The sequence below is a fragment of the Geotrypetes seraphini genome, chromosome 2 (assembly GCF_902459505.1).
Source record: "Geotrypetes seraphini chromosome 2, aGeoSer1.1, whole genome shotgun sequence".
NCBI lineage: Eukaryota > Metazoa > Chordata > Amphibia > Gymnophiona > Dermophiidae > Geotrypetes > Geotrypetes seraphini.
In genome coordinates, this window is record NC_047085.1 from 412,826,818 (window position 1) to 412,847,235 (window position 20,418).

Below are 20,418 nucleotides of genomic sequence, written 5' to 3' on the forward strand. Positions count from 1 at the left end.
ACGATACCATCTTATTTGGTACGTTCATGAGAGCTAAAAGTCAAATATCTGCTCGGAATAATAAACTTCTCCTTATAATGACAGGGGTTGCCATGCAGTTTATTTTAAAAAATTGGAAGAACTGGGACAGTTTAAATTACACATTCTGGTGGGAATCCCTCTGTTATATTTTTAAAATGGAACGTTTCATGGCCATATAGCAGGGACGTTACAGGAATTTTATGGATGTTTGGGAGTCATTGGCTAAGTTTTGTAAGGAATGATAACCGATTTTATTTCATTGACCTGTAAATATACACATCCAGGGTGGGTGGAGGGGAGGGGGGAGGGAGTTGCACTGGAATTTGATTCAGGGAATTTATGGATAGTTTCTTGAAGGTTTTTATTTTATTTGAATATTAGGTGGGAGGGTGGGGTAAAATATAATTGTACATTAATGTCTGAAAAGTTTATTGTGCTTTTCTTGTAATATTATATGTATATGAATTACTTGTTGCACAACTGTAGTTTGAAAATTCAATTTTAAAAAACCCACACCCCCCCCCCCCCAAAAAAAAAATTTACGAAGGAATTCTAAAAAGAAAGTTCCCCCTGCAATCAGAACATGAGGTTTCAGCTGTAAAAACAGCTTCTCTTCTCTGCTGGGTTGATTTAGCTACATTTGGAAACACAGAACTTGTTTATCCACAGAAAGGGACATTTAAAAAAAAAATAAAAAATTCAGCATAGACATTTTTTAATCTTCATTTTGAAAGCTCACCAATAAGGTTGCTCTCTCTGTAATTTCCTGAGAAGGTTATAAAAACCTAGAAATATCTAAACTAACTCAGATTATAGAATCTATAGCTCCCTCTTTTTGTACCATTTAGTTCCTTTAGGCCAGGGGTGCCCAATACGTCAATCGCGATCGACCGGTAGATCGGGAAGGCAACACGAGTCGATCGTGGAGCCAATCCCGGGCTCCGTGATAGACTCGTGTTGCCGTCCCAATCTACCGGGCCAATCAGCCTTCCTCTCCCCGACGTCCCCCACCGCCGCCCCAAGCTCTCCCTGTAGAAGCGTCAGACCGACCAGCATTCCTCTCCCCGACATCAATTCTGACGTCGGAGAGGAAGTTCTGGGCCAGCCAATCACTGCCTCTCCTTCGTCAGAATTGACGTCAGGGAGCGGAATTCTGGTCAGTGCGATGCTTCTGCAGGGAGAGCTTGGGGCGGCGGTGGCTTGGAGGCCTGTTCCCAGATGGCGGCGGCGGCAAATCTAGAGGCTTGGGAGAGGGCAGGGAGAAAGAAAGGGGGCAGGCAGTGAGACAGAAAGAACGGGGGCAAGGAGACAAAGAAAGAAGGGAAACAGAAAGAAAGTGGGAACAGGGAGACAGAAAGAAAGGGGGCATGGAGAAAGAGAGAAAGAAAGAAAGGGAGGCAGGGAGACAGAAAGAAGGTGCAGGGAGAAAGAAAAAGTTGGGAGAGGGAATGAGGTCTGGAGGAGAGGAAACATACAGGAGGCTGAAAGAAGGGAAGAAATATTGGATGCATAGTCAGAACAAGAAAGTGCAACCTGAGACTCATGAAATCACCCGACAACAAAGGTAGGAAAAATGATTTTATTTTTGATTTAGTGATCAAAATGTGTCCGTTTTGAGAATTTATATCTGCTGCCTATATTTTGCACTAGGGCTCCCTTTTACTAAACCGCAATAGTGGTTTTTAGCGCAGGGAGCTTATGAGCGTCGAGACTAGCGCGGGACATTCAGCGCAGCTCCCTGCACTAAAAACTGCTATCGTGGTCTAGTAAAAAGGGAGGGGGTATATTTGTCTATTTTTGTATGGTTGTTACTGAGGTGACATTGCATTGAGTCATCTGCCTTGACCTCTTTGAAAAAACCCCAGAATATGAATGATAATTAACATTTTCTCTACCTTTCAGTGTGCTTTGTGGGGTTTTTTTTTATTTTATTGTTGGTAGATCATTTTGGCTTGGTCATTTTAAAAGTAGCTTGCAAGCCCAAAAAGTGTAGGCACCCGTGCTCTAGGCAAATAAAATGCATTTTCAATTTCAATTTCCAAATAATCCAATTGTGAACACTGCAAGAATTCTCTAAGGCAGTGGTCCTCAACCCTGTCCTGGAGGACCACCAGGCCAATCGGGTTTTCAGGCTAGCCCTAATGAATATGCATGATAGATATTTGCATATAATAGAAGTGACAGGCATGCAAATCTGCTCCGTGCATATTCATTAGGGCTAGCCTGAAAACCCAATTGGCCTGGTGGTCCTCCAGGACAAAGTTGGGGACCACTGCTCTAAGGTACACTATGAACAACTCCAGAGAAGCCATAGAATGAATTTGAGGAAAATTTGATATCCGTAGTCATATTTGAAAGACAGGTGAAACTGGAAGAGTATAGTGCAATGTGAAAGCATTAACCCAGAAATTCAATTTTGATTTTTTTGTATTTGCAGAAGCAATAGTCTTTTGATTCCCTGATCCAGTAATTCTAGTGAAATGCTGGCCACCATCAGTAGAACCAACTTTTTGCTTTTAAAGTGGTCTGAAGTTTCAAATAGTTAAGTTATAATTTAAATAGAAACAGAAACATGATGGCAGATAAAGGTTAAATGGCCCATCTAGGCTGCCCATCCGCAGTAACCATTACACTTCCCCCTCCCTATTCGCAGTTTTGATGTTCATGGTTTTGATTATCCGTGGTTTTTTCTCCAGCCCCCCCCCCTCCCCCCGTGAATCGCTCGTTGGCATTGAAAATAAATGGCCCCAGGACATGGAGGGAGTCGATCAGAGGCGGAGGGGAGATCGGAGGCAATCAGAGGTGGCAGGGGGGCGATCTGAGGTGATCAGAGGCGGGGGGGGATCGATCGGAGCATGGACTTTACCTGGTGGTCTAGCGGTGATGCGGGACAGGAGTGATCTTCTTACACTACTGCCCCATGCAGAGCTGTGCTTTGAGTTCCTGTGGTCTCACGAGACTACAACAGGGAGTTCCTGTTGTAGACTCATGAGACCACAGGAACTCAGCAGCACGGCTCTGCACAGGGCAGGAGTGTAGGAAGATCGCTCCTGCCCCGCGCCACCGCTAGACCACCAGGTAAGGTCCATGCTCCGATCGATCCCCCCCCCCCCTCCTCTGATCGCCTCAGATCGCCCCCCTGCCACCTCTGATTGCCTCCGATCTCCCCTCCGCCTCTGATCGACTCCCTCCATGTCCTGGGGCCATTTATTTTCAATGCCAACGAGCGATTCACGGGAGGGGGGGGACTGGAGAAAAAACCATGGATAATCAAAACCATGAACATCAAAACTGCGAATAGGGAGGGGGAAGTGTAATGGTTTCGGGGGAGCCAGCCAAAAGTTATTCGCAATTTTTCCCTATTCGTGGGCCGGCTCTGCCCCTAGCCCCTGTGAATAGGGAGGGAGAAGTTTATCTCTTTCTCTCTCTGAGATCCCATGTGCCTATCCCAAGCCCTCTTGAATTCAGACACAGTCTCTGTTTCCACCACCTCTTCTGGGAGACTCTTCCGCATATCTACCATTCTTTCCGTAAAAAGTATTTCTTCAGATTACTCCGGAGCCTATCACCTCTTAACTTCATCTTATGCCCTCATTGCAGTTTCCTTTAAATGAAAGAGATTTGACTCATTCACATTTTATATTACATAGGTATTTAAACTTCTCTATCATATCTCGCCTCTCCCACCTTTCCTTCAAAGTATACAGATTGAGATCTTTAAATCTGTTCCAATATGCCTTATCATGAAGACCACACACCATTTTAGTAGCCTTTCTCTGGACTTTATTCTTTTTTATATCTTTTTGAAAGTGCGGCCTCAAGAATTGTACTAGAGTCTTATACAGAGGCATCAATATCTCCTTTTTTCTACTGGCCATACCTCTCCCTATGCAACCTAGCATCCTTCTAGCTTTTGCCGTCACCTTTTCAACCTGTTTGGCCACCTTAAGATCATCACATACAATCACACCCAAGTCCCACTCTTCCATCGTGCACATAAGTTCTTTACCCCCTAAACTGTACTGTTCCCTCTGGTTTTTGCAGCCCAAATGCATGACCTTGCATTTCTTAGCAATAAATTTTAGCTGCCAAATTTCATACCATTCTTCAAGCTTTGCCAGGTCTTTCTTCATGTTATTCACACCATCTGGCGTGTCTACTCTATTGCAGAATTTGGTGGTATCTGCAAAGATGCAAATCTTACCCGACAACCCTTCAGCAATATCATTTATAAAAATGTTAAAAAGAACAGGCCCAAGAACAGAACCTTGAGGCACACCACTGATAATATCCCTTTCCTCAGAGCGATCTCCATTGATCACTAACCTCTGTCGCCTTCCATTCAACCAGTTCCTGACCCAGCCTGTCACTTTGGGACCCATCCCAAGGGCACTCAGTTTATTTATCAGACATCTGTGTGAAACACTGTCAAAGGCTTTTCTAAAATCTAAATGCGCCACATCTAGCACACATCCTCTATCCAATTCTCTGGTCACCCAATCAAAGAAATTTATCATATTTGTCTGACAAGACCTATCTCTAGTGAATTCATGTTGCCTCCAGTCCTGTAATCCACAGGATTCCAGAAACTTGACTATTCTCTGTTTTAAAAGTGTTTCCATTAATTTTCTTACCACAGAAGTCAGACTTAATATAATTCCCTACTTCATTTTTACTTCTACTTTTATGGAGAGGGACCACATCCTCCCTTCTCCAGTCCTCCGGTACCACTCCCAATTCTAGAGACTTATTGAAAAGGTCAATCAGCAGAGCTACCAGAACTTCCCTAAGTTCCTTCGGCACCCTCCGATATATACCATCCGGCCCCATCGCTTTGTCTACCTTTATTTTAGCTAGCTCCTCACAAACACAACCCTCTGAAAATTGATCAGGGTCTATTACTCCTCCATCTCTATACACATTTGTCTTCTGCAGTCCCGCTCCTGGCGCTTCAGCTGTGAACACAGAACAGAAATATTTGTTAAGCAATTCAACCTTTTTTATCAACTTCTACATATTCCTCCCCTTCACCTTTGAGTCTCACAATGCCACTTTTGCATTTCTTCCTATCACTAATATATCTAAAAAATGTCTCGAGTCCCCGTTTTACCGTGTCAGCTATTTTTTCTTCCATTTGCATCTTTGCTTTCCTGACTAAATTAAATTATTTTGAATAGAAGTTTCTGAATAGGAGGTTTTTTTTTTTGTTTTTTTTAATGACAATGATATTACAGTACTGCGTAAACCTAGGACTACTAATTAAACAGCTGGGCTATGAAGCATTCTTCCTAGTAGAAAAATTGTCAGTAGTTTGAGTAGAGGCTTATGACAAAACAATATAAATTTGAATATTTTATGGAGAGTTATTTCAAAATGTGCCTGGTCGTGGAGAAGTTTGTATTGCTAATACTTAGATATCTTATATAATAATAAAACCCTAGAGCGCGTATGCGCTCTTGAAAATTTGTGATCCCAGGGGCCGTGTTTTCTGATCCGTGGCTGCGTTCCATTTTAGGACGCGGCCAGGGATCACTCTGGCCACTCCCCTCCTCATTCACCAACCGGAAGCAAGCACCTCACCTTCTGCCCTCGCTGCTGCTGCCGCTGATCCTTCTCTTCGGGGCAGCCTGCGATCATGGCCGGCTTTGGCGGGCCTCGCAGGCTGCTTTCCGGCCTCGGTGGCACGTTCCCTCTGACGCACGGGATCGCATCGGGAGGGAGCGTGCTTACGGGTTGGGGAACGGCCTGTGAGGTTTGATGGGGCCGGCCACCACGATCGCGGCCTGGAGCAGGCCAGAAGACGCCAGGATGCAGGGAGAGTAAGCAGGGGAATCAATGCAGGGGGCGAGAGGGAAAGGGGGCTGCTTTGGGGAGAGGGGGTGTGCTGAGGGGAGACAGAAGGGGCCATGGAGAGACAGGTAGAGTGAAAGGGGGCTGCTTTGGGGGAGGGGTATGCTGGGGGGAGACAGAAGGGGCCATGGATAGGGATAGGGAAAGGGGGCTGCTTTGGGGGGGGAGGTGTGCTGGGGACAGACAGTTTTGCTCTGGGGGGAACACAGAAGGGACCATGAAGAGACAGGGAGAGAGAAAGGGGGTTGCTTTGGGGGAGGGGTGTACTGGGGGGAGACAGAAGGGGCCATGGAGAGATAGGGAAAGGGGGCTGCTTTGGGGGGGGAGGTGTGCTGGGGACATACAGTTTTGCACTGGGGGGGAAGACAGAAGGGGCCATGGAGAGACAGGGAAAGGGGTCTGCTTTTGGGGAGGGGTGTGCTGGGGGAGACAGAAGGGGCCATGGAGAGATAGGGAGAGGGAAAGGGGGCTGCTTTGGGTGGGAGGTGTGTTGGGAACAGACAGCTTTGCTCTGGGGGGGGAAGACAGAAGAGGGCCATGGAGAGACAGTTAGGGAGAGGGTAGGGGTAGGGGTGTGCTTTGGGGGTAGGGGTGTGCTGGGGGCAGACAGCTTTGCTCGGGGGGGGGGAGACAGAAGGACACAGACAGCGGCCAAGGAGAGAGAGATAAAGAAACACAGACAGACAGACACACATATATTCTAGCACCTGTTAATGTAATGGGCTTAGCGACTAGTAGGTAATAATCTAGTCAGAAACATAGATCAAAGTTGTAGTAACTATTCCTATTTCATCACTGTACAAATTGATATACAGATTACAAAACATTTAACGATAACTTTGGACTTCTTGTTTTTATTGCTCTGGATTTCACCTGTTCATTCATCTGCTAATACCCAAGTTGACATGAGAGTAAGGTTTTGTTTTGGGGTTTTTTAGTATGGTAACTTTGATGGAGAAATTGTGCTAGCTCTGATCATTTTTTGTGGGTAGGGAATAGGGGTTTTGTAAATGCAAATAATGTTTATTTAATTCACTAAGAACTGCTATATTGTATCAAGACAAACGCCTGCAAAAGTCATGTATGCTGAATGTGTCACATATGTGATCATCCATCAGATATGTCCTTAGAGATTGAGAATCACAAGTCTAGTGGGACAGAGGAGTACTTTCTTTCCACATCCATCCTATCTGACGCCAGGCCCAAAATGGTGTCTACTGACCTTTAACTTTTTGGAGCTTAGTAAAAGAGATCCAAAGAATCATTCTGGAGCTGAAAACCAACAACCAGAATGGAATGAATCCAAAACTATTGCATATGTTATTCTAGTAATTGGTACTACCAACACTACTAATAATTTTCCCCCTAAATGACCCATTGTTTACTTTATATCATATCTTTCTTCTAAGGCAGTAGTCCCCAACCCTGCCCTGGAGGACCACCAGGCCAATCAGGTTTTCAGGCTAGCCCTAATGAATATGCATGGAGCAAATTTGCATGCCTGTCACTTCCATTATATGTAAATCTCTCTCATGCCTATTCATTAGGGCTAGCCTGAAAACCCGATTGGCCTGGTGATCCTCCAGGACAGGGTTGGGTTGGGGACCACTGCTCTAAGGGTCTGCAACTTTTAGTCTCTTGCAAACATACATTTAAAAAGTACTTCAATATTTCTCATTGAGCAAGATTACAGTGGTATAAACTATCAAACTTTATTCCTGATTTTATTCACTCATAAGATGGTACTGAACATGATACAATAATTCACAGAGACATTAAGCACTTTTAGCAATTTCTATGGAAAAAAGTGAAAAGAAAACATCTCAAGTATACTCACACATTTCAACTGGAGAACTATCATTTGACTAGGAAGATCTAAAAGCCTCCAACAACTTTAATATAAAAATATTTTCATAAAGTCACAAACTAGGGTAATTTTATTTTCCATTGTTTTGCTTTGAAACTCGTTTCAAATGAAGTAAACCAAACTGTCCATTTTTTCTAATAATTTTATTTAAATAAGACACACAAAAGGCTATAATGAAAAAAAAATACAAAACAAAAGCCACACATTAGTTTAAAGCAATATTGTGTGGTAACTTGAATACTGTTCAGTACAGCGGCTAGAAATAACAGTACAATTATGTACAAACTTTTTAAACAAATTTTTGACAAAAATGTCTACATCTGGTTGTAGGATACATTTGTAATTCAACAATTGCTGGGAATCTATTTAGCACTAACATTTTACCACATTTGGTTCAAAAACTCAAATATTCTGAAAACAAATGCGCACAGACAATATTTAGTTTCTCCCAGGAGAATTTTAAAAAAAAAAAAAAAATCAGCATTCTTAATATATGTCATATCAAGTTTATATATACTGGCCAAGAATCCAGTCCAGTAGTTTAGCTTTTCCAGAAAACTAACACCAATGTAACAGAAAATGGTTTCAGATTAATACTCAATTCATTTTTTTTTTTATATAATTAAGATATGTACGATAAGTCACCACTCAAAGGTAAACTTTCAGATTAAAAATGTTAAAGTTTAAGATAAACTTTTACCTTAAGTGCTACTATTTTTTTTTAAATTTAAATCTTAGTCTACAACATGGCATAATATATTTCTGTCACCAAAGCCAGAATCAAGAGTGTTTTATTAGATCAGTGTTCCAAAAAGGTATTTTTTTTTTAACCCTTTCATTGGCAGATGGTGAAACGGCTGCTTTACATAACTTGATGTTGAATGAGAGCAAGTGTCAAGTAAACAGGCATTTGGAGATGCAGATCTCCCATAAGAGCCATAGAAGACACACGTTGCTTCTGTGCAACAATGCCAAATAAAGGGTTAAACATTCCATGTGTGAAAATGGCTGAAATGAACCATGTTTTTTTCTTCTGCTCTATATTAATTAGTACTGGCAGAAAATGAACACTTTTTATGGAAAACTACAAAAATAGCCATTTTTCAGTAGTTCAAAGGCTGCTTTTTTGCCAATTCCTTCCTACCCCAATAAAATCAGAGGGCAAGGTTTGTGCACTCTACCAACAACCAGGCTACTACCCTTCAATTTGAAACAAGATAATCTTTACTCAAGAATATACAGCCACAAGCAATGCAACTGACGTAAAAAAAATTATTTTGCTTTGATGATCTTGCTTCACACATTGGTAAATGTCTGAAAACCATTTCACTCACAGAAATCACCAAAATGCAAAGTTTACAAACATTTCCTGATTTTATACTACATTTGGTGCTTCTGGGAGTTCATGCTGGCAAAATTCATCTATGCTATAGGGCTTCCATATTCCCTTCAAACAGATTTAAACCATTATGGATAATCAAGAGAGGCTTTAATTATTGCTTTTTTAATTTGCTGAAGTCCCTGCGTGGTGCCTTTTGCATTTTGGTTTGAAGGCCAGTGTATGGACTACATAACTAAGTGCTATATCAATTATTCAGAAACTTATCACTGTATAATTCTACTGGCAAAGTTACATTCCCAAAAGAGAAACTAAACATTAATTTGTAATCAACAGCAACAATTCATTTTTTTAACTGCCACTGTAGACACGAAGGACTGGGAAAGGGTTAAGAACCTCCAGTATACCTGCAAATTCTCTTAAAATCAGACTTACACCTCCTTAATCTTCTAGATCCATACATAAAGTGGAATGTTCTGTATGTACAGCCTGGTACTGAACTTAATCTGTAACATCGTATTAACAGTCATTAACTGAGCAACACCTGAAACTTTATAAATGCCACATACAGTTTAAGGTATATGCAGTTGTTACTTTACTTATAACCACAAGTGAAAGTGATGTTATACATCACAGGTTTGCTGGTTCTTCTCATATTCATGTAGATCTAGGGACCATGCCCAGAACTGAATGCACTTCTAATTCCAAAAAAGTGGAATGTAATGAGGAAAGGTTAAATGCATAAAATAAAGGCAAAAGAGTAATGTTCCCTCTTTAGCTGTTTAGCAATAGACGTTCATATTCCAAAATGATTTACATTCCAAATTACCTGAGTTTAAACTTCAACAGAAGCATTAGGGTGGGCACTGTGCAACTGTTGTAGCCATAGTTCTATGGGACGGATATGCAATTTTCTTTTTTTTTTTGCATTGTATTACAGAAGTTAGAAACACACACCTGGATCAATTGTAAACATAATCCTGAAGTACAGTATTCTCCATAGGACACAACACAGCAATTTCTATTTAGATAGGCTTTAGTTTATATAGTCAGCTTATTTATACTGTACAATTTGGATAAAATAACACAGGACATCATACTAACCTGATCAGACATACTATGAAATGCATAGTTTCCACTTAAACTGTTGAATGATGCATTTTGAGTATGTGTGTTGCAAGTGTTATGCTGAATAGAAGTTCTGTCCCTGCCAAGTACAGTGTTACTAGACACACTAAGCAAATGGTAACATTTTTATTCTTCTAGAAAGCACGTCACTTCTCCACACGTAGTTGTTTGAGACCTAGGCTCCAATCATGTTTCTCAGGACAGAGACCTGCTCTGCCAGAATTAATTTGTTATATAGTATTGAGTGGCGGAGTGTTCTTCAGTCTGAAGCTGCCAGGAGGCCTGTTGTACTGAAGCCTCTATGGAGTCTGTTGTGCTGGTTGAGTTATCAGAAAGAGATGACGTGGCAACCTGAGAGGAAAGATGCTCAACTGTCATAGTGCTCAAAGCTGTGCTTTGGCTAGAGATTGGAGAGTTCTTGAGCATTAGGTCAGGAGTAGGTAGCAAGGGTCCCAGAATCTTTACAGGACAGAAAGCTGATCCAGTAGGGATGAAATTAACCTTGTTTTTGTCAGGACATGAAAAAAGTGGTGCTGAGACAGGTTGACGACACCTTAGAAAAAGAAAAAAAAATATCCAATTCACTGGCAAGAATCAGATATGTAACCATAGTAATACAGTGGAAGGCAGATAAAGACATTAGGATCTTAACTTACTAATATATTTTCTAGTAGATAGGTGTGCCAATCTGGACTGTAGGATCCCCCATGCTTGCAAACTGTGCAGAAGGAATTCACTCAAAATTTTCAACTCCACCTCCTTCACCTGAGGGTTCTGATGCCCCCTTCAGTTTGTACCAAAGCAGGCGATAACCCGAAATACCTCTATTCTGCTCTGAAAAATGTAACAAACGTGCTAAACACTGAAACTGAACAATTCAAACATTGAAATAACCAAACCGCTCAACATTTCCCAATATGTTATAGCAATAGCTTATTCTTCATACCCTTGAAGTCTGCCTGACATCAAATCTCAGTTTTGACTTGAATTATCTGAGACAGTAGGCAGGCGGAAAAATAACTGACAGTGGGGCTCCAGAATGATACACCTATCTACTAGAAAAGTTATTAGCAAGGTAAGAACCTAATCTCTTTTTCTAGTGCAAACATGTGCCATTCTGGACTGTAGGGACATACAAAAGCAGTCCTAGAAATCTAGGGCGGGACCTCTGCGCCTGCTCATAACACTGAGAACCCGAAGACGGTGTCCTTATATGCCGCCATGTCTACACTGAATATCTGTAGGGTAGACCTGGTCTTTGCCCTACAAATCTCTTCGGGCAAAATTACCCGAGCGTCCACCTAAGAAGCAGCCATGTTTCTCATCAGATGCGCTTTCAAGGAGACTGGTAATCGCTTGCCACAGACAATATATGCTGAGATGTCCATGCATATCCTTCTGGCAATGGTAGCCTTGGATGCTGGTCTACCACATCTAGCAAACAGATGGTCAGACAGTTAGAGCTCATTAATAACCTCTAGATAACATAGTAGAACTCTTCACACATCCAGCTTTCTGAGAATCTGGTCCTTTTTTTTTTTCTTTGACCTGTGGATTGGAAAGCTGGTAATCTTACTAATTGATTGACATGAAATGCTGAAACCACCTTTGGCAAAAAGGATAGGACCATGTGCAAGGGGAGAGTGTGGCGCAGTGGTTAAAGCTACAGCCTCAGCACCCTGATGTTGTGGGTTCAAACTCACACTGCTTCTTGTAGCCCTGGGCAAGTCACCTAATCCCCTCCTCCCCCCCCCATTGCCTCAGATACATTAGATAGATTGTGAGCCTGCCAGGACAGAGAAAAATGCTTGAGTCACTGAATAAATTCATGTAAACCATTCTGAGCTCCCCTGGGAGAACGGCATAGAAAATTGAAAAAATAAAAATAAAATAAATTATCTTGAGGAAGGGCTCATACAGGATGTAACTGCTGAGACTTCTCACTGACGTAATGGCTCCAAGGAAGGCGGTCTTGATGACAAAATCCATCAAGGACCTGAAGAGGCTCATATGGAGCTTGGCTGAGACCAAGCAAGACCATGTTGAGGTTCCACATAGAAAACAAATGTTTTACCACTGGTCTGAGCCTTAGCATCCCTTTCAGGAAACTGGCTATGTCCGGTTGAGAAACCAGGGGAGAAATACGAGCCTTCCATTTGTACCCAAAGTGATGTCACTGCAAGGCCTTTGTCTAGACCCGTTTGGAAGGAAGCTAATACCACGGCAATCAGAGCAGCAAACAGTTCCATCTTCTCCTTAATGGAAAGGCTCCCATGCCTTAGCTTAAGCGAAAACTGTGGTAGGCTTCGTGGCTCTAAAGAGAGTAGCAATGACTATCTCTGAATATCCTTTGTGAACTAAAGCCGTGTGCTTAAAAGCCATGATGTAAGACCAAAGTGATACAGATCTTTTATGACTACTGGGCCCTGAGAAAGAAGATTGAGCTGTACCTGCTATCTGAGACCTTTGCCCCTCTGCAGACGTACTAGATCCGCATACCATGGCCTACTAGGCCAATCTGGAGCCAAGAAGACCAATTTTCCTGGGTGATTTGCAATTCTGTGGATTATTTGACCTATTGTGGGTCATGGAGGAAATGTACAAGAGTTCATTCCTAAGCCACAGCAAAGAATGAGCAAAATCTGCACCTAGGCCTCCGCATACTATGAGAGCCTTCCCCCTATCCTCAGGGGTAAGTGTGGACCTGGCATCATTGTGCTTTCTTTGAGGTTGCATCGGGATGAGAACTGGAGGTTTGATTTCACCTAGGTCCCATAAATCCGTCTCGATCCTTGAAAGGATCTCTAAGATGAAGCTCCTCCTAAGTGCTAATGAAAACACCTAGAGTCATGAAAATTAGACCATCCCGGACCTCTAGAAGTTCGCTATCTGTTGTCAGGAAGAAATTTCAGCCAACTATCTGTCACACTGGTGATAAGATCGTCCAGATCTCTTCCCAAACATTTGACCTTTAAAGGGAAGCTTGCTGAGCGTAACCTTGGGAGGTAGAACCTCCTGCCCGTTGCCTTATCCAGAGCACTCTGCAGGCTGAGATTGAGTAAGCCGAGACTTTGCTCATGACTCCGATATCATAGAGAGCATTGGCTACATAATCCACTCCTGCCAACATAAGCTGAGGGCAGAGGCTCGCCCTCTGCTAGGAAACATCCATGCATCTTTGTGTAACAAGCACATGACACAAGGAAGCCGCTGGAGCCGCTCTGAATCCCAAGGCTAGTACTTCAAATTGGCTCTTTAGAACCACATCCACTCTGTGATCCTTGTGTATTCTTTAAGAATATGCCTCCCTCACTTGGTAGGGGCATACACCTGGTCACCTGTGCCACCAAGGAATCCATCTTAGGCTGAACAAACATCTGATCACACTCCTGTGTCATCGATACAGCTTAGTCATTTATTTTGCTATCTATAAGCAGCTCTCAGGAGCATCCCAGTGCTCCATGACTAAAAACACTCATATCTGCTTGCTAGGGAAAGGATGTGGGCTGCATTCCCATTCCACAAAGGACAGAACACTGCATGAACGGGGCCTGCTGGATGTCTAATTGTAACTCCCTCAGAGAATTAGTAAAGAGCTCTAACAGCACCATAGGGTTAAACAGCCAGCATACCATAGGGTCTTCTCCCTGTCAAGGGACACCACTGTTTCCCGCGTAGTCAATCCTGTTTGTAACCCTGTATCTCCCAGCAGGGAAGACTTATCCTGTGACAGCAAGGGCATACAGACTGACTCCTTGTTTTCCGAGTCCCTGTCTTACAAGTCCACAGGATCCTGGCCAGCCTCTGAAATAGAGACAGATGAACGCTGGGAGCCCAAGCCCCCTCACACTACTACTACTACCGTGTTTCCCTGAAAATAAGGCAGTATCTCATATTAATTTTGGTTAAAAAAAAAAATGCATTAGGGCTTTTTTTCGGGGGATGTCTTTTTTCATGTACAACAATCATCTCTCTTCTACCCCAATTCTTCCTCTTTCCTTTCTTCCCTCCGTGTGCAGCATCTTTTCTCCCCTCTCACCCATCTCCTTGTGCAGCATCTTTCTATCCATCCCTCCCATCCCTCTGTGCAGCAGAACCCCACCAACCCTCCCACCGTGAGACTGACATACCTCTGCTCTGAGGCCTCCAAAAGTGGCAGCGCTCTGAACGGGCTGCTCCGCAGTCTTCCCCGCTGGGGCCGGGTCTTCCCTCTGCAGCATCTGTCTATCCCTCCCATCCCCCTGTGCAGCAAAACCCACTAACCTTCCCATCATGACGCGGTAGAGGGAAGGCACCAGCAGAGAAGGCCATTAAGCAGCCCATTCAGAGCGGTGCCGCTGCTTTAGGAGGTCTCAGAGCGGAGGTATGTCAGGTCTCACCAGGGTGGGGGGGGGGGGGGTCGCTGAATTGATGAGTTTGATTTTTTTTTTGGTGAATTGGGTAGCACTAGTGTCAGGGATGGAGTTGGAGAGTGTCGGAGACATTTGAGGGGGGGAACTTCAGGGGTCGATATTAACTAGGGCTTATTTTCGGGGTAGGGCTTATACTAGGAGCATCTTTAAAAATCATGCTAGTGCTTATTTTTGGGATAGGTCTTATTTTCAGTGAAACAGGATATTATTATTTCTATAGCGCTACCAGACGCATGCAGCGCTGCACAGTGTCACAAAGAAGAAGAAAACAATCCCTGCTCGAAAGAGCTTACAATCTAAACTACCCAGCTTGCTGCCAGACCTCTTAAGAGGATCCTGGCTGTCCAAATAAGCTCTCCACATCACACAAATTCAGGAGAAAAAGCTTTAGTAGACAGTTCTGAGTACCCACAGCTTCCACGCCTTTGTGTGATGGTAAGCTGCTGTTCCAGTGCTTTGGAAGAGATTTTCTCCTGGCAGACTCCCTAATGTTTCCTCAGCCATGGAGACCAGAGGGGAGGCTAAGCCTTAAGCTCTCACCCCCTCCTTTGCGTGCTATGTGGCATTTGGCGCAAGGGTACTCTTCTGTCATCCACTCTGCGCAACTTTGGCATGAATTAGGGGTAAAAAAGCCTGAGGACTCCATCCCAGCCAGTTTTGTGGCAAAACAAGGAGTTTTGAAGGTTCTAGAGAACTCTGAATAAAATTGGAAAATTCAAGATGGCCACCACAGCAGCAGCAATTTGGCATAAAAAATGGCTCAAAAATGTCTTAACTAAAAACAAAAAAACTGAAAATTGGATTTTAAAGGTGGGGGACATCATAGGAAGTGGCAGAAATCTTTAAAATTAGCTTTTTCAGACACTGCCCCCACCCCCAATTTTTCTCATATGCTGTAAAAGCCTTACTCTTTGTGACATGTGCTATGAAGGTGCTGTAACCTGTCTCAGCCCTAAGAAGTAGCTAGATCTGGGAGAAGTATCGCTGCCTCAAAGAGTCACCTTTCCAAATGCTAAGATCTTCAGACTGCCAGTCAGATCGAAGCTGGACTGATCCTCAATCCCCATAGGACCGCAAAATTGAAGGGGGAAGGTGAAAACGGAGCCAGCACCCTGAAGAGCCTTGTTGAACCCCCTGCATGTGCCTAACTGACTGCGCTCATAAACCTGCAATTCAGTAGGCAAGCTAAGCATATAGGGGTATGAAACTTCAGACAAGTTTTTGCAGGCCTGTTAACAGGTACTATAGAGGGATTGGCCTGTTAGCTGCAGACCCCAAGTCTGCTTCTTCTCCACACAAGCAGAGCTTTCCCACCGCACTGGGGAACTCTGGCAAACCAAAAAACAACCACCACTGCAAAAAAAACACTGTAATAAGGAAATATACCAAGCAGATCAGAAGAGACACCTTCTGGCTCACGTGCCAAAGGAAAACCAGAAAGAAAAACTGAAGGGGGCAGCAGAGCCCTCTGGTGAAAGAGGTAGAGTTAAAAACCTGAAATGGATTCCTTCTGCATGGCTCACAAGCATGGGGAGAATAACCTAAAGTCCAGAATAGCACACCTACTGCACTAGAAAACAACATGAATTACATTACATTACGTGATTTCTATTCTGCCATTACCTTGCAGTTCAAGGCGGATTACGTAAGATTTACCAGGAGGTTACAAGAGTTGTAACTTTACATAAGAATTGTCATAAGAATTACATAAGAATTGTCGGGACTGGAGGTGATACATGTTGGGTAATTTGAAACATTTTAGATTTGAAAGAGGTAGAGATTGTGGTAGGTGGAGTTTGGGAAGGAACTGGTCGTGTTAAATAGGTCATGTTAAATAGGTTTTATGTATGTTCCATCCAGTCTGCACAACAGTCACACTAACAAGTTATGATTAAACCAACAATGAATGTGGTATAAAAATACTTTATTCTAGTCTTTCTTTGCCATTTTCAGGACACAAACCATAAAAGTCTGCCTGGCATTGTCCTAATGTTCCAACAATCAGAATTGCTGTCAAAGCCCTCTAGCCCATTTCATACTGTCTTGTCATACACAGACGACAGACCCTTAGAAGACTGCCTGGTAACCTAGCACAATAAACCAATTGCTCACCAGTATCATGTACCCGTCCCACTCCCCAAAAGACAGCAATTGATGAGGCACACAACTGGATGATATCATTCAATGGTACAGGCCCAAAACTATTTTCCCAAAGATCAGTATTTATTAAAACATTCTAAGCATGTGCAGCCCTTCCAGCATGGAAGTGGGAAGGATAGTGTGTTTTATCAATCATACTGTCACTTGAAAAAGCAAAGTTACTTACCTGTAGCAAGTGTTATCTGAGGACAGCAGGCAGATATTCTCACATGTGGGTGATTGTCATCCACGGAGCCCAGTATGGACAGTGCAAAAGTGTACTGTCATTTTTAAAATGAAAATATCTTAGATTCTGAGGTGAAGTGTGGGAAAAGGAGTCACGTGAACTGTAGAGGCCATGTGACCGAGAAGAACCATTATTTCTCTTTCTGAAATTGATGTGAGGGAAGACACTCGTTGACAAAGGTGAATGAGAGCATCTTGACGTGTTTGAGGCAGAAAAGCTCTGAGTTGAACAGTGTCCAGTATGGCTCCGATAAACTGCAGAGTTTGGGAGGGACTTAGGAAAATTGATTTTGAACCCAAGACTTTGGAGAAACGCTATAGTCTGTTGGGTCGCTACAATAACCTCTTGTTGAGATGATGCTTGATGAGCCAGTCATCCAGATATGGAAAGATTTGAAGACCCTCCGTCCGCACTCATTGCCTGAATTAACCAGTCGTCCAGGTAGGAATGCAGCAGAATGCCCTCTGACCGCAAGGCAACCGCAATGACCACCATCACCTTAGTAGTGAACGTCCGGGAAGCCATAGCCAGGCCAAAGGGAAGCGTACAGAACTGATAGTGCTGACCCAAGATTGCAAAGCGAAGGAAGCGCTGTTGGGAAGCCCAAATGGGAACATTCAAGTAGGCCTCCGTCAGATCTAGAGAAGTCAGGAACTCCCCCACCTGAACCGCAATGTTTCCATGCGAAAAAGGGAATTCTGAGAGCCCGGTTGACCCCTGTTAAATCTAGGATGGGCCGAAAGGTCCCCTCCTTCTTGGGCACCACAAAGTAAATCGAGTACCTGCCGGTGCCACACTCCTGAGGGGGCACTGGAATTGCTTTGAGATCGAGCAAGCATTGAAGGGTCTGGCAAAAGGCCTGCATCTTCCATGCCGCCTAACACAGAGAGGCTAGAAAATGATCTGGCAGAGAGCAGGCAAACTCCAGAGCATAGCCAACCCGCAACACCTCCAGGACCCACTGATTGGACCTGATCTCGGCCCACTTGGGAAAAAAATTCACACAGCCAGGCACCAACCAGAACCAAAGGGGGCACCGGCAAATAGTCATTGTGCAGGACGGGGAGCGGGGGAACCAGCGGAAGGATTCCCAGCCCCCCTGAAAAGACTGCATGCACTGATAAAACCGACCCCGGGAAAACCCCGAAGCCTGGCAAGGAGCAGTCTGCACCCAGGGCGATATGTGCAGAACTCCCGCAGACACCTGCTGGCAGTGCCACCCCGAGACACCAGGCGGGCACAGTCCTCAGGCAGGCGGGGCACCTTAAGAGTCCATCAGAGTCTGAACCAACTTATGTAAGTCCTCTCCAAATAAAAAAGACCCCCGAAAGGGAAATTTGGTAAGATTAGTTTTGGACGCAATACCCGCCAACCAAGCACGAAGCCACACAGTACGCTGCACAGCCATTCCAAAAGCCATAGACTTGGCTGACGTCCACACCACAAGTCATAGAGAGCAACCGAGAGGAACGAGGCAGCCATCTCAATTTTAGCCACCTCCTGATCCACCAAGGACCAGTCATCAGACTCATGATCTAGGACATGCTCGACCCACCAAAACAAAGCGTGAGCCACCAGCCCCCCACAAATAGCTGCCTGGACCCCCAAGGCAGAGACATCAAAATTCTGCTTAAGAATGGTCTCCAACTTACGCTCCTCAGAGTCCCATAAGGCAGAACTGCTCTCAACAGGCACGGTATGCCACTTAGCAATCGCTGAGACCAACGCGTCCACCACTGGCGACTTTAAAGTAGCCCTATCCCCTTCCGGGATGGGATACAAACGAGCCATGGTGCGCACCAACCGAAACGGCGCCTCAGGCGTATTCCACTGCGCTAGTACAAAATCCCGAATATCCTGATGCAAAGGAAAAGAGCAGGAAACTAAACTAAACCTTGGATTTATATACCGCACCATTTCCATAGTTGTGGAGCTCGGCACGGTTTACAGGAATTGTAATGAGAAAGGAACTCCAAGGAAGGGCTAGATGATGATGAGAGGAGAATGTTAGAGGACTAGGATGTCAGAAGAGGGGGGAGTGTTAGGTTTTAGAGAAAAGCCAGGTTTTCATCTGTTTACGGAAGGGTTGTAGAACGCTCAGGTTATAAAGGGGGGAGATAAGGTTGTTCCAAAGCTCGATGAGTCTGAAGGAGAGGGAAGGCCCCAGTTTTCCTGGGTGGGAAATGCCTTTTAATGAGGGGAAGGATAATTTCGATTTTTGGGTAGGTCTGGTGGTATTAAGATTTGAGGAATTCCAGGAAAGTGGGATTAATGGAGGAAGGATGCCGTGGAGGATCTTGAAGGTTAGGCAGATGCATTTGAAATGAACTCTGGAAGTTATCGGGAGCCAATGAAGCTTGGAAAGGAGCAGTGAGACGTGATCGAATTTACTTTTTGCAAAGATAAGCTTGGCCGTGGCATTTTGGATCCATTGGAGTCTGAGGAGGTTTTTCTTTGATAGGCTTATGAAGATAGAATTGCAGTAGTCCAGTCTGGAGAGGATGATGGATTGGACGAGAACGGCGAAATGTTTTTGGTGGAAACAGGATCTTACTTTCCTCAGCATGTGTAGGCTGAAGTAGCATTTTTTTGCCAGGGAATTGAGGTGATCATTGAAGGACAGTGTAGAGTTAATGATGATGCCCAGGACCTTGCTGGAGAATTCGAGCTGCAGAGTGGAGCCAGAGGACAGAGGGATTGAGGTGGGTAGCTGAGCTAAATTTGGGCCAAGCCAGAGTAGTTTTGTTTTGGATTCATTCAATTTCATTTGGACGGTATGGGCCCAGGATTGGAGGTTCGAGATACAAGAGGATATGTTCTCTGAGAGATTAGTGAGGTTCGAGTCGGTCTCAAGAAGGACGAGGATGTCATCAGCATAGGTGTAGATTGTTTCAAGGGGGGATAGATGGAGGAGTTTTAGAGAGGTCATATAAATGTTGAAGAGGATAGGGGATAAAGGTGAGCCTTGCGGGACTCCGCAGATTGGTATCCAGGGGGAGGATGAGGTGCCATTCCTATTGACAGTGTAGGATCGGGAGCGGAGGAGTTTTGAGAACCATTCAAGGACTATAGAGGTGATGCCGATCTCGTAGAGTTGGTAGATTAGAATATCGTGGTGAACAACGTCGAAAGCGGCAGAAAGATCGAATTACAGGACGGCGAACTTGTTGCGGGAGTGAAGTTGTTGAACCTTGGAGATTAGGGAGGTCAGTAGGGATTCGGTGCTGAAATTGGGGCGAAAGCCATATTGGTAAGGTAGGAGAATGGAGAATTTATCTAAATAGGATGAGAGTTGGGTCGATATGATGGTCTCGAGCAACTTGGTTAGGAGAGGGATATTTGCTATTGGGCGATAGCTGGATGGTGTGGAAGGGTCGAGGTCGGGTTTTTTCAATAGAGGGGTTAAGGCGATATG

At 44.1% G+C, this 20,418-nt stretch overlaps 1 protein-coding gene across 6 annotated transcripts in view; it reads right to left on the bottom strand.

The window, feature by feature from the left end:
* Positions 1-9,965: 9,965 nt before the first annotated feature.
* The window catches only part of GLCCI1 (glucocorticoid induced 1), a 204,780-nt gene continuing 194,327 nt past the window's right edge, over positions 9,966-20,418 (bottom strand). For all 6 annotated transcript variants that reach the window (XM_033931018.1, XM_033931017.1, XM_033931020.1 and 3 more), the window contains one exon: positions 9,966-10,758. In XM_033931018.1, the coding sequence (XP_033786909.1) occupies positions 10,428-10,758 (331 nt within the window). In that variant the 3' untranslated portion in view covers positions 9,966-10,427. The remainder of the gene's footprint in view (positions 10,759-20,418) is intronic.